Below are 19,744 nucleotides of genomic sequence, written 5' to 3' on the forward strand. Positions count from 1 at the left end.
AAGTGACATTTGGTGAGCAGTTAACAGCTCTGTGTAACTCCAGTGCCAGAGGATCTGCCACCCTCTTCTGGCCTCTGTGGGCACTGCATTCATTTGGTGCACAGACATGCATGCAGATAAGACAGTCGTACATATAAAATAAAAATACATTTAGAAACCTTTTTTTCTGACAGGTTGGCAGCTGCCTGTTGTATGGGATAAGCAGAAGGGCAGGTAGAAATAATGGTGTGCTTGAGAAAGGACCAGTGTGAGCTGATGTGGGATTCCCCTCTGCATGCTGTGAATATGCTTTATCACCATTGGTTAATAAAGACGATATTTTTGCCTATTGCAGGGCAGAATAGCGATAGGCAGGGAAAACTAAGCAGAATGCTGGGAGAAAGAAGGCAGAGTCAGGGATATGCCATGTAGCTATAGAAGGAGAAAGACATTGGAACCTTACCAGTAAGCTACTGCTTCGTGGTGATACATAGATTAATAGAAATGAGTTAATTTGGGATGTAAGAGCTAGCTAGGAATGCACCTAAGTTGTTGGTCAAACTGTGTTGTAATCTTGTGTGATTATTTGGGCCTGGGTGGCTGGGAAACATAAGAGCAGTCTCAGTCTACAGTGAGCAACATTATTAAGCAAGGAACAAGATGTATGTTTGAAATCTACACACAAAATGACTGCTGCTGTATAAAGGACAAAGTTGTTTCAGAGCCCAGATAGTATGTTACACATCAATAACATGCAGAATTTCCTATCACAAAGGTTTCCTCAATTTCAGCTGTATTAGTTACTTTCTCAGTGGCGTGAACAAATACTCAGCATCGGCGACTTAAGGGAGAAAGTGTTTACTTGGGGGGCTCTCTATCTGTGGGGACACAGGCATGGCAGCAGGCAGCTCCAGCGTAAAGGGAAAATATTTCATATAGACTGGGGAGTATGGACATAACAAGGCTGGCGACTCACGGTTCTCTTTTCCTCTTTTTTATTCAGCCATGGGTTGGTGTTCTTTACATTCAAGGTGTGTCTTCCCCAAACGGGCATTTCATCAATGAGCTCACTGTTTCCAGTCCTTTCGTGCTGACAGAGAGGTCCCATTGAGATACACTTTGCAGAGGGCATATCCATCCTGTTACAGAGCTTGTTAGCTCCATGAAGTAATCTAAATTTTAATATCATTAACAGGTCAAACATTGCTCCAATGTTGTGAGCAGCCCGGGCCGTTCCTTCCATTTCCCCAGTGTGGCTGTAGACCACAGTCATCAAGAGCCACACTTCTTCTTCTTCACAAAATGAACCATCTGCTAAATTGCAGCTTGAGATTTGAAGCTGGTCTCAATTGTTAGTTTATTAAATGCAATAAGTTACAATAATGAAGTGTTAAAATTACAACCCACATGGGCAGGAGAAGCTAGTGATTCCCAAATAGAATTATAAAAATCTTAACTCTTATGTTTTTTGACTTGTGGTTTTAATATCTGCAGTCTAGTCATTGGCATGTCTCATAATACATTTAAAAATATAAAGAAAAATGAACACAAATGAACAATCCCTTTGTGTATACATGAACATTTTTTCATTACCCAAGTGACTCTTTGAAACGGCGTTAATATATCTGAAGCAGTTCTTTCAGGGAATGGAGATGTTTAAAAAGCTAAATTCTCCCCAATCTAATGTTATACTTTCTTTTTGAAAAATGCTTCACAATGTTTTTATAAAGTCATACAGCTTTTTGTAAATGAGATGCTGTTGAAAGATGCTGCCAATGGATGGGTAGAGTCTGCTGAGAAATCCACAGTGCCCAGGAGAATGGGTGGGTAGAGTCTGCTGAGAAATTCATGGTTCTCAGGAGAGAAGTAAGAAGACAAAGATCTCCTTTAGAGAGTGCTGACCACCTTGATTTGATGATAAATTTTATAATGACAATTGAAATCCTAACTTAATCACAAAAGTTGGAACAAGATACATAACACACACACACACAATGCATTTGTATGAAAACAACAGGTTGCAATGACCACATTCTTTATGTCTTGTTCTTACAATTTTTATGAAGAAAAAATAACTTGTCTTAATTTATACATGTGTATATAATCGCACACATAAAATACTATATGTATTATTTTACTGCCTTTAATAAAGCAGTTCCGTGTGAAATAGAGTGTCTTATTTTATTATACTGGCTTTATACCAGGAAAGCCCTACAGTAGGCCTCATAGTAGGAAATGATTATAGTTTAGCACAGTCCTCTCTGTAGCTCAGAGAAGATACTAATGTATCTAAAAATATTATAGAATTAATAAAAAGTTCTCTGGTTCATACGATTAAAATTTATCAATATCAGATGAGCAATTTAAAAGTCATATACATCCCTTCTCCAAAGTAAGAACACAAGTTCCAAGACAGCAAGTGAAGAAGTAACTCAGATCTAGAGTGGACGCCATAGCATGGAGACAGAATAAACAGGACGGGCCCCTTAAGGGTGCGCTGAAGATCAATGTGCTGCAGAGACACACTGGGAAGCATACCTCAGGCAGGTCCTTATTCCAAGTCTGAGATATTCAGAAGAAAGGACAAATTTAAATTTGCATCACAGTAGCTAAAATTTAATATGTAAATATGAAAGAAACTTAAAAGGAGCAGATTCAAACCATGTAACCCATCGATGACAATAAGAAAAGCCATTATGTAAAAAGCAGATGTGAAAATAAACACAGTTATGTTCTTTAAAGAAACAAGAATAAATTAAAGGAAGGATATTTGTCAGAACTAAACAGGAGAAGATTTCAGACGATGAAGTAAATAAAAGAGACAATAGAATTTGTGTTATAAAAAGATAAAAGGGAAACTAGAACAGGAAGATTAAACAGGGAGTGGGATGGAGGTGAAGGAGGAAATATGGGGAGGGACAACTAACACTGAAGGCCATTTGAAAAACCATATAGAAGCCCACTACTGTAGAAGCTTCCTAAAATACATGCATATATGAAAGGAATTTAAATGGAGTAACCATATAACAGGAGATAATGCCTCTGTTAGAAATTTTATGACACCAAGTAAAACCTCCAGGGCCAAGAGAAGTTATGTCTTATGGAGTTGTCCAAAGGGGTCTCACAGACCTCCCCAGATATCATGGTAGCCAAGACTATTGGCTATTCTCCATAACCTAACAGTAAGGTCTTAACTGCAGAAGATATACTTATTTATGTTACTGAACATGAAGAAATTGAGAAGCTTCACCCCTACTGACTAGAGCTTATGGTTCTGAAAGGTACCTTACATGCTACCAGAGGAGAAAAGCAACCATCAATATCACTTAGCTACAAATCCTGCATCTTACAGCAGAGACTCACCTGGAAGTTACATTGGTGCAATAGTGGAACAAATACTATGAATGGAACAAATCACTTTTTGATTGTATTTATAGTCTAATCAATGAGATTGAACCATATCTGACATTGCTAGCATGGCCAAGAACCTGAGACCACATAGGTTGTGGGTCTATGGGAAAACTCAATACTGCTAAGGGGACATTGATGTGGGGTTTCCTTCTGTATGCTGTGAATATGTTTTATTACCATTTGTTAATAAAGAAGCTACTTTGGCCTATGGCAAGACAGAGTATAGCAAGGTGGGAAATCCAAGAAGAGATAGAGGAGGAAAGAAGGCAGAGTCAGGCAGACACCATGTAGCTGCCGAAGGAGAAAGACACCAGAACTTCGTAGGTAAATCACAGCTTCTTGGTGATACACAGATTAATAGAAATGGATTAATTTAAGATATAAGAGTTAACTAGGAATATGCCTGAGTTGTTGGCCAAAAGTGTTGCATATAGTTTCTATGTGATTATTTGGGTCTGGGTGGCTGGAAAATGAAAAAGCAGTCTTTAATTGCAGAACATAGCAATAAAATGATATCTAATGACATATTGCTCTAGCCACAGATCTAGTCTTTGCTCAACCTTCATCAGAGAAGTAGATTCTTGCAGTAGATGGTATTTAACATAGAAATCCACAACTAAACAACATGCAGAGAGTAAGAGACTTTGAGATGCCCAGACCTATATGGGATGTCTTCATCAAACCTCTTTCCCCTAGTCTTAGGGATCTATGTAGAAGAGGAGGCAGAAAGATGGTAAGAGCCAGAGGCTGTGGGTGACTCCAAGTCTTCTAGACTCATCAGGGCCGACGAGCATATAAACTCATAGAGGCTTTGACAACACAGGCCAGACCTCAGACCTGTACAAGTTCCTTTTCCCAGCAGGTTCCAGTTGCCAATAGCTTCTTGGAAAGATGTGGACCTGCTGGGAAAAGGAAAAATCTCTTTTCTCTGATAGAGAGTCACTGGGTATATCAACCACACTCCAGAAAAAGCCCATGCCTAGGGATAGAACAAAATGGACTCCGGATTGTTTGTACATTTGGGTTTTGCACTTTTTCTGTATTTTTCTGTCTTATTAGGTGGGTAGGAAGGAGCTGGAAGGAGCTGGAGGAAAGGAAGGATTGTGACTGAAATTTATTTATGTAAAAATTTTTAACAAAGAAAGTAAATAAATAAGCGCGGAAGTGCATCTACTAGTCTCCGGCGAAATGGCTTCAAGGTTACTTCGAGGAGTGGGAGCTCTGGCGGCTCAGACCCTGAGGGCCCGAGGGCCCCATGGCGCGGTTGAGACGCGCTCCATGGCTTCTGGAGGTGGTGTTCCTACTGATGAGGAGCAGGCTACAGGGCTGGAGAGGGAGATCATGATAGCCTCAGAGAAGGGACTGGATCCATACAATATGCTACCTCCGAAGGCAGCTTTGGGCACCAAGGAAGATCCTAATTTAGTCCCATTTATCACCAACAAGCGGATAGTGGGCTGCATCTGTGAAGAGGACAACTGTACTGTCATCTGGTTTTGGCTGCACAAAGGCGAGACTCAGCGGTGCCCAAGCTGTGGAACCCATTATAAGCTGGTGCCCCACCAACTGGCCCACTGAGCCCTGCGTTAACTTTTCAGAATGTGATGGAAAACTTCCCTCCAATAAACTAGCCGCTGTATTGACTCCTCCCCACCCTCCAAAAAAGAAAGTAAATAAATAAATGTGAAGAAGGAATTGAGGAAAATAGGAGAGGACCCTGAATTAAAGCTGTGCAGAGAGAAGGGGGCTAGAGTGGGAAGGGACCAGCTGACTTTAACAGGGACTCGAGGGGCCTTCCGGAAGGAGTCACACCAGGTAAATATGTAAGCAATAGTAATCATTTCAAAATACTGAGCTGAATGCGGAGTTAGTAATGCCCATTGATATTTGGGATTCCCACAATATATGGATCTAGAGATGTGTAGATTGACCTTTTGAAAGTAATTTTAAATGCAAAATTTACTATACATATACAACAATAAAATGAAGTAGGAGAAAAGCAAACTGCCAAAATTAAACAATTTTCAAAGTGGTAAAATCATTATAGTCTTTCAGTTCGAAAAGCTTACCTATAGACGCTATTTGGGCCATGTCATTAAAACAACATTTCATTACATACAGGATTAAGAACGTGTGAGCTATGCAAAAGAAATCAGTGCAGGACTTGATGTGAAATGAACTCTTTGGCATTTAGTTTCATTTCTCCTTTGCTTCGGTGCCCAGGCCCCCAGGTTACAGGGCACTGTGTCACTTGCCTTGTAAGACTCCATTGCTCTTAGGCCACTACTGGCTAAGTGCTGATGATGTGGCTTAGCTTTGCTGTAATGGGACGCATCCCAGCAACACACAAAGTAAAGAAGACTTGGTGGTTGTAGTGACACTCGAAGAGGGTCTCTTGACATGATGTCTCTCCACAGAACACAAAATGATTGTGAAAAATCCCACAGTCTATTATTGTGGAAAAAAATTCAACATGCAAATGAAATTTAGAAAACATGGTTAAGAGAAAAGGAATTTCTACAGATCAGAAGGCCCGAAGAACCAGCTCGAAACCACACAGTTGTTTATAGGCAACTTATTGTTTATTTGAAGCACCCATTCAAAAGTAGGCAGACGGCTTCTTCATTGTTCCCCTATCTTCTACGTCTATCTTAAAGTCAGACGCACAAGATCTGACATGAAACTTGGGGCTCGAGGGGTAAGGAGCAGCTATCACCGGCCGGTAAGGGTGCATTAATTGATATTTATGATGAAATACCGTAGCCTTGCTTCCAAATCCTCTCCATCAGGGTGGCTCTTCTTATTTCCACCCAGTCAGCTCTTAGCCAGAACACAGACAAACACGGAACAGGATGTATGGACAGAGACTCCTGGTAGCAGATGGCATTTCTGTCCTATAAAGAGCATGTCTCATGAGCAAGATGCCACGAGAAGGACAGAGGAGGACAAAGCTGAGGAGCTGCACTTCAGAGACTGCAGGAGACTGTGCTCCCCTCTCCAGTGCAGTGTCCAGAGGCAGAGAAATTCCTGTGGGCCAGCAGAGTAGGACTGGATGGCATGGTCATCATTAGCTGCTTTACAGTTCGACTGAGACTACTAGAGTTAATCTTGGGGCAGTAATAGTAGATCGATACTAAGGAAAATACGAAATGTAAGAAAACTCTTGCAGAAGTCTAAAAAGTGGATGAAGAGAAGAAAATATCTACGAGACGGCAGCAGTGATGGACAGGCTGAACCAGTGCAGTCCACACACTTTTGCTTCTAGGATGAAACAGAAAGCGTGTGGCCAAAACAAAAGACGAACTATTTCAAATAAACAGACAACAAATTTGCAATATTAGTGCAGGGACAAAAGATGTTCACAAGTTTTGATTACTCCCTCAGGCTGGGAAATGATATACACACAAAGCAAAAGGAGTAGGTTTTCACGAATAGATGGAGAATCAAACTGCTTTCAATATTTCAACATTTCTAACATTTATATTCATATTTTTTTTTGGATTTTCGAGACAGGGTTTCTCTGTGGCTTTAGAGCCTGTCCTGGAACTAGCTCTTGTAGACCAGGCTGGTCTCGAACTCACAGAGATCCGCCTGCCTCTGCCTCCCGAGTGCTGGGATTAAAGGCGTGCGCCACCATCGCCCGGCTATATTCATATTTTTTATACAGTAATTTTATATTCTGCAGAGACAAGGAGGGAAGCCATTTTAATTTAAGAAAGTAATGTATACTCTGGAAAATTATACATTAAGAACATGAGAATATTTACATATATTAAGTAATAGCATTTTTAATGAAATTGCCTAAAGACAGACATATCAGAGAGGGATATATCTAAAAAGATTGGGAATTTATAGTTTAGAAAATGTGGGTTTTCATTTATTCAGCCTGAAGCCCAGTTTTGGAAATTGTATAGGGTTATTCATTGGGAAGGATATGTCTTACGCTAGGGGCTGAAGATTAATGTTTAATGATTTTTGTATAGTTGTACATTTTTTCTAATAGCAAAAGTGCTTCATCTATAATGAACTTGGAAAGCATCCTCAACACACATGTGTACACACACACAAATATTTTCACATGGTTGGGCATCACACCATGAGAATTATTATGGGGAAGGCCATACACGGGGCTAAGAGTGAAATACACATGGAAATACACATAGATACACATGGAAACACACATAGATACACATGGAGATACACATAGATACACATGGAGATATTCATAGATACACATGGAGATACACATAGATACACATGGAGATACTCATAGATACACATGGAGATACTCATAGATACACATGGAGATGATACACATAGATACACATGGAGATACACATAGATACACATGGAGATACACATAGATACACATAGAGATACTCATAGATACATATGGAGATACACATAGATACACATGGAGATACACATAGATGCACATGGAGATACACATAGATACACATAGAGATACTCATAGATACATATGGAGATACACATAGATACACATGGAGATACACATAGATGCACATGGAGATACACATAGATACACATGGAGACATGTTGCACATATATTTTCCAAGGGCACTGCAATGAAATTACATGCTAAAAGATGGTTGTTAGCCACACACAGGGCCACAGTTTCCTAATTCCACTACTGGGAATGATGAGGCAGAGGGACCCTGAATCCTAGGCCAGCCTGGACCATACTACAAAACCTTCTCTCAAAATTTAAAAAATCAGAAGATGAGATTGAATACCATTAATTTACCTAAGTGATATTCTTATAAACAAATTCACATCTAGATTATTGCAGCAATCTCATATGCTACATATGTAAATAGTGTTATATTTGATTTATCACATATTTTAGAGAATATAATAAATATTATAGTTCTATTTTAAAATTTATTAATTTGCCCTTTCCTTGTTAAATTGTATAAAACTGTTAAAATTCCCAGAATGCTGTGTCCCTATCATTATAGTTTCTTAATCTAGCCTTTCAGTGCTCCTTAAAGTTCCACATGAAACTTTATCTCATGGATGTAAAAGAAAATCTGTCTAAAGGAAACGGACCTAGGGGAACAGCGGGGCGAATGCTATTCTCTGCCTACATTTGTTCCTTTCCAGGTCTTCCACTGTAGCATGGGCTACCTTCAGAGCAGACAATCAGAAGTCTGGCGAACTGAGCATGGACAGATTCTAAACACTAAAGGCCATGGCAAGATTTGCCTGTGCTGTGATTTCAGTGCCGTGAAAGGCGGGGTGAGCCTGAACTGCCTCCAGGAATGCTGACCCCTGTCTTCAGTAGGGGCCATGATGTTGCTTACTTCTTCCACTCCTCGGTGTTTTCATATTTTATTAGGTAGATACTAAGAGCAAAATTTTACAAGCAGTACTAACAATTCCCAGGTGTATTTCAGGAATATGAGTTCAATTGAGTAGTCTACCAACAATGATTTTCTCATTAAACTTACAAGGCCATGATTGCATTTTTGATAAGGGCAAAATATATTTTCCTAAAGTTATTGCTTCAAAAATGGAGTAAGATTAGCATAATTATTTATTAATATTATTTTAGATTTTTTTGAGGGAAAGCAAAGGAGAAACAATACAAATACCACTACTAAAATTACACTTTGTCTCTGGAGTTACGGACCACTCTAAATAAAAACAAGACACCATGACATACTTTTCATTATCAAACTGTCAATCTCACTCCATTTGGAACATGTAGAACAGCTTTGGATCTGCACAAGGCTTTCGTAAGGTGAGGGTGAGTGGTGAGTGGGAACACAGACAGGGAGTTATTCCTGAAGTCACAGGCTGGCCTAGACCCAGAGATTCACCTTCCGAGGAAGACACAGCAAATATATCAAAGATCTCTCTGTCCCCACACAGAATTTCCTGACAGCACACACTTCTGTTGAAGGATTCAAGAGCCCCCTACTACAAGGTGGCAAGGGTCACTGCTAGAAGGGTGGTAGCAATTTCATTTCTTCTGGGATATTAAGTGACAAACAGCACACTATTCTGGCAAGAAGCTCCTCCCCTCCCCAAGTCACCAACCAAGGCCTCTCTTAGTTCTTGGCAGCCAGAGAAGCAGGGATGATTTGTTTTCTTCTGGCTGTCTATCTACAAAGATCTGAAACTCATAACACTGCCTGCTTCCCCTGGGCCCCAGGAAAAGCGAACTGTCCTTAGCCGATGCCGTCACTGAATGGCTCGGCCTTCCCTTTCCATCAACAGGCTTTCCAGAGTTATAAATCAGTTGACTTTCTAGCTCGATGAGATGGCATATGCCCTAGTTTGAGGAACAGATGGAGGCCTGGGGGAAAATTGTTTCTGCAGGCTTGCTACAAGCAGCTCTCCTCCATAAAAGGGAGCCGTTCACACTGATTTCTAACATAAATTATGTTGGCAGCAGGGAGCTCTGGCCCATTCAGCAGAAAACCTTTCACCCATCTTCAGAGGTCACCCAGCCCATTCAGATCCGGGTCATTTCTGATACACGGCTGTATTTCTAAACTGTGCACATTGAAGGAAGAGTGATTTACATCAAACACAGGGATGGGATTGGGCATGGAAAAATCAAACCACCAGCACAGCGCCGTAAGACAACAGCCAGAGGCGTACTCTCCAGGACGTCTGCAGTGACTCAGGCTATTAATTAGTCATAGGAATTAACAATAGAAATGCACTGTCTTTTTTCTTGTGGCATTTCCCTTATAATTTCTACTAAGTCCTGTTCTCTACTGCAAGGTTTTGCATTTCTCAGAAGCAACAGAAGCCGGGACAGTTTCAGGAGAACATCTGTCCTTCTTCACGGAAAGCCAATTATTCAGCTCAAATATATTTGCCTACATGAGCTCAGAAATCAATATCAGCTTTACCTTAAGGGCAACAAGCGGAACATTAATTTTTTGAATCCTTAAAAAATTGGAACATTTAAGAAACTGAAGGCACCAAATAACTAAATTGTAAATCAAGATTGTAGGAATGAGTGACGATTCCAGGGGCAAATAAATGAGGTGGCATCATGTTACAGTGTGACTTACTTTAGAGGGAAATAACATTTTCAGATAATGAGCGATCATGGTTTGGGGTTGGTTTTAATTGTAAGAAAATCATTCCACATTTGAATAATATTATACTAAGCAACTGTTTTTCCTGGGAGGAAAAGATCAGTTATGCGGATGAAAACAGTCACACTGACAGGGTTTGCAGAGCCGATGAATACCAAAGCTGCTGAGCAGGAAGGATTAGGAAAAGAAGGAAGAAACACCAGTGGGAGCCTAAACAGGGCTGTCACTCAGCATAGACAAGGTGTGTGAGCCACATCACTGGTTCTGTTGAAGACCAAGTGAACCATCGGAACTTCTGTGCACTGCGTTTCCTGGCTCAGATGTTCAAGTCAGACACTGGGAGGGCCTTGGTGCAGAATCCAGGCGGGTGCTTGTGGTCAAAGTTCATCCTCCTGGAATTGCTAGTATGTTTCTGAACCACAAAATGCCGTGGTCTTACGTCAAACCAGCTGCTGCTCAACTCCTGCTTCCCCTCCAGAGGTCTTGGTCTCTGGAAAATTCCTATGGCATATTTGCTGTGAAAAGTACTTCACAAAATATAATAATAAGTATAGAAGAACTTTTTTGGTCTCCCATAATTACAAAGGATGGCATTATGGTCCTTCAGACCGAAAATGAGTCCTAGAGAATTAAAGGCAGTGGTTGGCATCAGTGACTAGAAAGGTAAATCTTGTACACACGCAGCTCTGATGTGCTTGAGTTCATTTGCAGAATGCAGCGATCAGTATGGCATCAGAGTCTGTTCAGCGTGGCAGGGGAGAATGTGCCGCCACAACCAGGAGCCTGACCTCAGTCTTTGAAACACTCAGCACACACTTCTCACTGAACTTCTTGATGATCCTACCTCAGATCCTAATCCTAGATCCCTGCTTCATCTTCTATGCTAACTTTACATATCTTAGGATATTTTTAAATATATAAGATAACATAAATCAAATTTTAAATAAGACAGGGTGTACATATACAATTGACTTATTTAGATAAATACTCATTGATTTAAAAAGTATTACAAAGGAGTATGCATACTCCCTTGATTTGATTAATACTAAGATATATATTTTTTCATAGAGAAAAAGGTCTCATGAGCAAAATTTAATCACTAGGTAGCCGTATAATTAACACATTCACCTTGGGGAATGAATCCTTATATGGCAAAGTTTTGCTCTCCCCAGGTAGAGGATATCTAGATCCATCCTAATACGCTTGCTTGTGCCTGGTCTGCTGGATATAAGGGACGGCTGAAAACTATTGACAACGCTATACAGTGGGGGAGCCACTATACAACGCTATACAGTGGGGGGGGGCCACTGCTAGCTGGCTCTCTGGACAGGAACTTCCTCGTCACATGGGAAGTGACCTCAGGGGCCAAGAGCGGAACTTGGAGACAAAGCCCAGGTCCAGGTGGTGTCTCTCCTTTGGTGACCATGTGAAAGGTTTATGATTTTGCTGCATTATATAATAATTTGCACACAGGGCTACAGGTTGTCTATTTCTTCATCAAATCCATATAAAAATACATTTAGAAATTTAGTAGACACTAAAGCTTCTTAGTGGATGTCACACATTTTCACGGAGCCAAGTGTCACGGACTGACAGAGGTGAACTGAATTCACATCTTCTTTATCAAAATGCTTATAAGATAAAAGAACGTAGAGATTCTTCAGGGCATCTGCAGCTCTCTTCATCTTTAAAGTAAGCGGCTAAAGCTAATGTACCTATGGTATTTTCCCCAACTCTCTAACCCAAGGTCTCTGCTGAAGTGGCTGTTTTTAAAGAAATAATTCTCGGCTATTAAATAAAACAATAGTTTGTAATCCAAACTTGTAAAACCATAATTTCCACAGAGGCCATTAAGATATACAAGAATTGAATTTTATTTCAAGTTTCTTCAGCTGACCGTCCTGTGGCCTCACATTTCTGTTGGCTCCAGAAAAAAAGCTCTTGGAAGGAGCCTGGATTCTAGAAAGTGAAATTTAGAAGAGGGAAGGAGAAGAGCAAAGGGGGTGGGAAGGGGAAGGAAGGGGAGGAAAAGGAAGAGGAGGTAGAGAAGGGAAAGAAGGAGGGGCACATGCCAGGTCTCACACTAGTCCTGGAAGATGGAGGGTCCCTGGAGGCAGAAGCGAGGGGACAATGCCCAGAGTGCTGTGTTACTTTCCCTGTAATTCCTTCTACAGTCCAAGCTTCAGTATCTGGGTCTAATCCCTCCCCGCCACAGGCTGCCTTCTCCATGCACACATGGCGTCTGGAGCAGCGCGGGTGGAGGGGCCATGTTGTGTACTCTTAGGCTCTCTAACAGTTGTCTCCAGAGTGTCCCGTGGAATTTTGGGTAGAGCCACACCCATCCGACCCCGAGCACCGTCCTCCTCACTCACAATGTATCAGTACAAGAGACTGAAGAGTGGAGATCACAATGAGAAAAAACTCCAGTACGTGTTCTGAGTTTCTATTGTCCATGCTGGTATCTGAATTGCTCCTTATCTAGACCACGTGGCTCTTTCCCATTTCTGTCCTTATAATGTCAATTTTGAAGATATCAGCCACAAAATAAAGAGCCCCATTTCCTGACTACTAACAGTGCCAAGAGAAATGTAAGAAAAGTTTTCACCGTGCTTCTGCACGGCTCCAATAACTGGTAACGAGAGCTGCCTAGACACATTCTAAAAAAATGCATAGTCACAATTCAAAAAGGATTCCAGAAACCATATTCTAAACAAGATCTAGTAATCTTTCAGATATAATAAACTGGCAATGGGTAGGAATATAGAAACATCTGCTATATATACTTATAACGTTTCATTCGTATTTATCAAGAAATTTACACAGACCCACACAGATACATCTTGCTTTTCATTCTCAATAATAATTTTATGTGGCCATCATCTTTCCGAGGAGCGTAACCTGCCTTTGTGTCTCATGCCAGGTCTTAATCTAGAGTTCTTCAGATGAATGTGGTGACCACGTGGTGACTTAAATCAAAATTAATTAAAATGAAATAAAATTAAGGATCCAGTTTCTCAGTCTCGGTAGGCACATTTCCGAAGCTTGGTGGCCACACATGGCCAGTGGGACCGCAGAGCTGCAGGCGTGCAGTGTTCCCACGGTCGTGGAGCAGTGGGACACCCATCTCCAGAGATTCGGGAGCAAACGAACATGTCGGTGTACACAGAACTATTCCATCAGGTCAATATGAGGGCTGGGAAGAGGCATCTGCCTCGCTCTGCTCTGGCTTCTAGCACCTGACTGCATTAATTTATAAGGGGCTCCACGATTGCTTTTGCTTTATCAAGACGGGTACAGCTAATCCTGAACGAGGAGAAGGGGATTTGATGACTTGGGTGGACATCCCTGTCCCTTGGCAGAATGAAACTGCCCTTAGCACAGCTTACTGGCAGCGAGCGCTAAGTATTGCCAGCCGCAGGGCTTTTGGAATTTTTATTACTTAACCGCACACACTCTCAGGGCACTTGGAAATGCCCTTGGAGCTCCCAAATGTCTCAGGGAGTATTGAGAAAGGCCTATTACTACTTGGGAAAATTTTGTCCCTGGACAGTCTGCAGTGAGAAAGGTAGAGTGGTTTATGAAGAGGCATTTGAATCTTGGGAACTTGTTTTGTTTCTCACCTTCAGTATCTAAGCCCTGTCCTTAGGGATGGTATAGTAATACATCCCCTACTCCTCCTTAGCACCAAATTGTGCCCACAGGAAACACAAGGAATAAACACGAGCACACCGAGAGTGTCCACAAACATGCCTAATAACATCAGTGTCTTATTTTGATGTCATAGTCATGCTGCAATACAGGAACAAAGTCCCAAGAGACAGACCCCAAGGATTCTGGGATGAGACATCTCTCCAGACTTATGCACTGTGCAGCTGGTGCCAGTACACACACCGTTTCTTTTCGCCATTGCTTTTGGCTTACTCACTCAGTCCGGTAATCAAGAGTCGTCCCAACCAATCAATTCCCAGGCAGAAAGGCAGCACTTATCCCAATTGAATGTTAGACTTGCAAACACTAAATAAAAATATTTACCTCCTTATTAATTATTTCTTAATAATTAATTTTAAAGGTAATTTTTTCTAACCTTGATACCTCTAAAGTTGCATTATTGAATGAGAGGGAAATAAATCTATATTACAAATATAGATGTACCGTGGATGTAATTTATGTGTAGGTTGCACTTACTTAAAATATCCTAAACCATTTACTTATAAACTATTAGAAAACCTTAACAGCACTTTCTGTTTCTTTATATCAACCAGATCATAGATAATCAAACACAAATACAAATACAAATGGGCCCATACCCACGGTGTTTGTTGGAAACGTACACTCAGGCTGAGACTACCATATTCCAAGTAGGTCTACTTGCTAGGCATTTTTCTTCACACACACACACACACACACACACACACACACACACACACACACACACACGTTCACAGAGCACACTCCCAGTCAACTGATGATGGATCAAAGGGAAACAAGGACCCTCACCTCCCTCACTAAAAGTGTACAGCAAAGTTTAATGATAAGGACTCTGCCATATTTTAATTTTGTCATTGGTAACATATCTAAGTTCAGATGACTGCTCAAAACCTAGAAAGAATAGATACACACTGGATATAATCCACACAGCGTTCTCTGCTTTTTTGTGTGGGAGGGGAAAGGGTAAGTTTAACACACCTCCACCAGCTATTAGCCTGGTAAATTCCTGAATTCAACAACTTTGCATTTTCATGCTAATTTATCTGTTCCTAACTATAGACAGCTCACACATCCGCCTCCAGACAAAGGCACTGACGCGGATTTCTTCGGCTCATGTGTCAGTTATTCTTGTAATTGAGGATGTTTGGCCTGAACCTTTTGTCTTCCTTAACCTGGTGTGATACTTGGCCTCCTGCGGCAGCTTTGCTGTCTTTAAGCAGAGAGGCCCTTTCAGGTAATAAATATCACTGAAAGCAGAGCTGTTCATAACAAAAATAATTAAATAGCAGAATTGCTTGGAGATAGCATCTATTCCTCAAGTTAAATGTAAAGTCTTCTCCTCTTAGACTGACTTGTTTTCAAAAGGCATGTCGGCAAGCCTTTGGAGAAAAGGCATGGCCACATTAAGATGGCGTCATTAGGTAATACATTTATTTTGAAGCCAATTAACCTTTTGTCGGGGGAGCATTCGTGCTGTAATGGCTTGGCTGGCGAGGTCAGCCTCTAACAGGCAAGGATGACAGCCCTGTCCCAGGCGATGGTAGCGCGAAGCTGGGATAGAGGAGCCACCTTCTTGTGTATTCCACTCTGCATTCCCAGGGAGCACACAGCCCTGACCCATCCATTTAGGTAATTAAAGCTTCCATTTGGAAGTGTCCTGCAGGAAGGTGAAATCTGGGGGAGATAAATGGCGGTTGCTCTCTGCGTCCAGCCGCCAGGTCCATCATTTGATGGACTGCTGGAAACAGGCCGGGTTGCCAGGCTCTCATAAAAATAGAGATGAATTGGGCTGCAGACAATTCTCTAAGGTGAAGCAGCTCTGTCATTTTCTTCTTTGAGGGCTATAATTTAATTGTTAGTCAAGGTAGATGGCTGACACAGGGGGCCCTGAGAGCTCGCCCACCACCACTCCTTTTCTGAGAAATCACTCCCGTTTATTTACTTAGCAGCCAAGTTTGTTTGGCATTGGGGTGTCATGCCCGCAAGCGCAGCTGGCTGTCACAGCTGCCCAGACTTACCTTCCAGGCAATTTTGTTTCCTTTCGAGTCGTGCTCAAGGGCGATTGGGAAGTCTCCACGCTCATAAAATTTTCGGAATGCCGTGGGCTTGGTTGGCCTCTCTTTAAATGCCCCTGCAGCTGGAGGGCCCCGCACCTTGAAGAGGGGGAAAATACTCTTTAACTTTTAAAATAGGTTTAAAAAAAAAAACTTGGTAGAAAGTATATTTGAAATAAAGTCCAAACTGCTTAACCAGGGACAACAGAAATCTTCAGTTAACACAAACACATTCAGGGGCTAGTTTGTTTTTAGCTACTTAGAAAGCACCACAATACAAGGCCACTGTAAACAGCCTTGTGTCAAGAAGGGAAACCAGACTTTAAGGGACACTCAACAGAGTTCAGAGTATTAGAAAGGTTGTGACACTCAGGTCTGATGTATGTTGTTGGAGGATCATGAAACAGTAATGTAGTGTGAAGCGGCGGGGCTGCGTCCCGCCACCCGGCCGCCGGCTAGCTTTACACCCGGAAATAATTACACGGAAACTGTATTCTTTTAAACACTGCCTGGCCCATTATCTGTAGCCTCTTATTGGTTAATTCTTACATCTTCCTTTAACCCATATTTAGTAATCTGGGTAGCATCACGAGGTGTGGCTTACCAGGAGAGATCTTAACCTGCGTCCATCTCGGAGAGGAGAAGCATGGAGACTCACTATGGCGACTGCCTGAAGCGTCTCCCCCACTCTACTTCCTTGTTCCCACAATTCTGTTCTGTCTACTCCGCCTACCTAATTTTCTGTTCTCTTAAAGGGCCAAGGCAGTTTTCTTTATTAATTAACCAATGAAAGAAACATAGATAACTCTCCTCCATCACAGTAAATTTAAAATATTTCCTTTGAAGTCTCTGTCTCTCTGTGTGTAGGAAATGATGGCCTAGGTTATTATAAATATTAAGAACACAACTAAAGACTATGATATGAAATGAATGGTAAATTAGGGAGTTTCTAAAGAAGAAAGGTGACCTATAAGGATGCGTTCGGCAATCTCAATTCACAGGAAACAATATTAGAATAAATTGTATGAGAAAGTGTCTTTCCCCAAAATGCATTCTCCATTTAAAGGGAGATGCTTTCTGTATTATTTGTGATGAGTGTTAGCTTTAAATCTGCGTTAGCTATATCCAAACTCACCCACTAAGTTTAAAACTGAATGCTAAATAACCTATTTCTAAAAGTGCAGTCTACTGAATTGTTACAGTACAGACAAACATGTTGATCCTCTTACTCGCTGTAAAAAGGTAACTTCCAGTCATTTCACATACTAGTTTAACAGAATCACAATTTTCTCAAACAATAAAGACAAATAAACAAATAATTTAGCTTAGTTTTGTTTTTTATATTGATTTATAATGCTTCTGTTAAAACTTTCCTTTTAAGAAATATATTTACATCTGCAACAATGTCATAAAGTACACAAAAAATAGGATGAATACATTGTCTCTAGTCCGTAAGTCAAGTGGAGTATTTGGAACTGGGGGATAAGAAGAAATAGGAACGTAGCAGGATGCTGAAACAGAGGACACAGCACTCGTTAGGGTTCGGGAGGCAGTCTTAGAGGGCACTGACACCCAGCATGCGATTCCAACCTAACTGATGGGCGATCACCTTTGAGAGCCGACAAAACTCTTCTCCAGAATTTGAAATTTATGCTGATTCAGAATTACTCATCAGCACCACCACATTCAACCAAATTCACTCACGTTAAAAATGGCCACAGACATCCGACAGTTACATGGCGCAGATTTCTGAGCCATGCACTGGACACGGAGGAGACTGCTTCATCTCATTGCTGTCACCGGAACTGCACAGCAGAGGCCCGAGCTGAGATGCTGCACTTTCACACCTCATCAAGTATTAAATGTTGTGAATTAAGGGCTACCATTTTTTCTTTTGCCAAAAATTCTTAAAATAAAAAGATTACCGTGTGCCAACATGACACCATTTTAACACCACCAAGAAAAGCGGTAGACTAAAGTCTAAAAAGAGAAAACTTGGCCAAAGTAAGGTGTCATGAAAGCACAAGCACAGTCACTGATGGCGGTGCTGTCGTGCCCGGGAACTGTTAGTGTGTGTGGACGCCTGTCCAGAGCGGCGGTGTTGCGGTGTCCAGGAATTGTTAGCACGCATGGACGCGTGTGTTGAGAGCCGCGTGTGGACGGGTGTGTAGGTCGCTATTAGAGTCTAGAGATGAGTGGGCAGCACAAATATCATTTACTTTATTTCTCTTATTTGATTTTGTAGATCCCCATGCACTTGGAGGACATATTACATAAATCCCATGTGCTCTTCATCGAGTTTCCCTGGGGTGATATGGACTGAGGAGCTATGAGACCATATCACAACTAGGCTGTTGACAATGACATAGATGATCATGATACAGATGTCATTGTCATGATATAGATGACCATGGGATCCCCGTTTCTCTTAGGTAGTTATATATGCCTCGGCATCGGTCCCAATCCCAATTCTTATCTCTTGGGAGCAACTATCTCTTACTCATTTCTAGAATTTGGTTATTCCAAGAATAACAGCTTGGAATTGACTCCCCACCTAAATGATTCCTGGAGACTCACATACATGTTTTTCAAAATAATTCAATATTTTCTAATACTAGAAAGTTTTCTGTGCCATGGACCTAGTACAGCTTGTTAAACATCCACCAGTGAACATATCTGGGTTGTCTCCTTGGGAACTAGTATAACTAAAGCTATGAAGTTTTGTAAGTGGTATTGTTAAATAGAGAGTGTCCTTACCTTCTCCCCACTTCCTTTCCTCCAAGGTTTTTAAATTATGGATGAATGCCATTTTTTTTCCAAATTTGGAAATTTTTCTACACCAATTAATATGCTTGTGTGATTTTTCTTTTGGCCTCTTTGATAATGGAGGTTTGAGATTTGGGAAATATAGATTCTATTTGCTTAAATTACCCAGCTATTCAAATCATGTTTCCTATTGGATGAATTATGGAGGTTCATATTTTTGAGAGACTTGCCCATTTCACCTAGATTATCAAAATGATCCACTAGCATGTTTCTCAAGTCTGCAGGATATGTAATGACATCCATAATTCATTTCTGATACTTGACAATTAGTGTCTCTGTCGTTGTCAGTATGTAGATGTTTACCGTCTCTCTATGGAGACTCATTCTTTGCCTCCACATCTACTCTATAGTTTGGGCTTTCACGTTCATTGTGTTTATTTCCGGTTTTCCTACTTGATTTGCAATTATCTTTCTTTTTGTTTTACGGAAGCTTAGATGATTGATTGGAGAGTTCCCTCTTTTTCAATGTCAGCATGCACTGCTGCAGCTATTCAATGCCGGCTTGCACTGTTGCAGTCTCTCAATGCCGGCATGCACTGCTGCAGCCTCTCAATGCCGGCATGCACTGCTGCAGCCTCTCAATGCCGGCATGCACTGCTGCAGCCTCTCAATGCCGGCATGCACTGCTGCAGCTTCCTCAACACTGTACTGAAAGCTTACAAGGCTGTTAGAAGTAGCAAATAATTT

General features: G+C 41.2%; 2 protein-coding genes across 3 annotated transcripts in view; one reads left to right on the top strand and one right to left on the bottom strand.

Moving 5' to 3' along the window:
• Pacrg (parkin coregulated) overlaps positions 1 to 19,744 on the bottom strand; it is a 460,392-nt gene that overhangs the window by 369,432 nt on the left and 71,216 nt on the right. For both annotated transcript variants that reach the window (XM_038339699.1, XM_038339700.1), the window contains exon 2: positions 16,196 to 16,330. In XM_038339699.1, the coding sequence (XP_038195627.1) occupies positions 16,196 to 16,330 (135 nt within the window). The remainder of the gene's footprint in view (positions 1 to 16,195; positions 16,331 to 19,744) is intronic.
• Positions 4,579 to 5,041, top strand: LOC119820956 (cytochrome c oxidase subunit 5B, mitochondrial-like). Its single transcript, XM_038339701.1, has one exon. The coding sequence runs from the start codon at positions 4,579 to 4,581 to the stop codon at positions 4,966 to 4,968; it is 390 nt and encodes a 129-aa protein (XP_038195629.1). The 3' UTR covers positions 4,969 to 5,041.

Source organism: Arvicola amphibius, chromosome 8 (genome assembly GCF_903992535.2).
Source record: "Arvicola amphibius chromosome 8, mArvAmp1.2, whole genome shotgun sequence".
In the NCBI taxonomy this organism is placed as follows: domain Eukaryota; kingdom Metazoa; phylum Chordata; class Mammalia; order Rodentia; family Cricetidae; genus Arvicola; species Arvicola amphibius.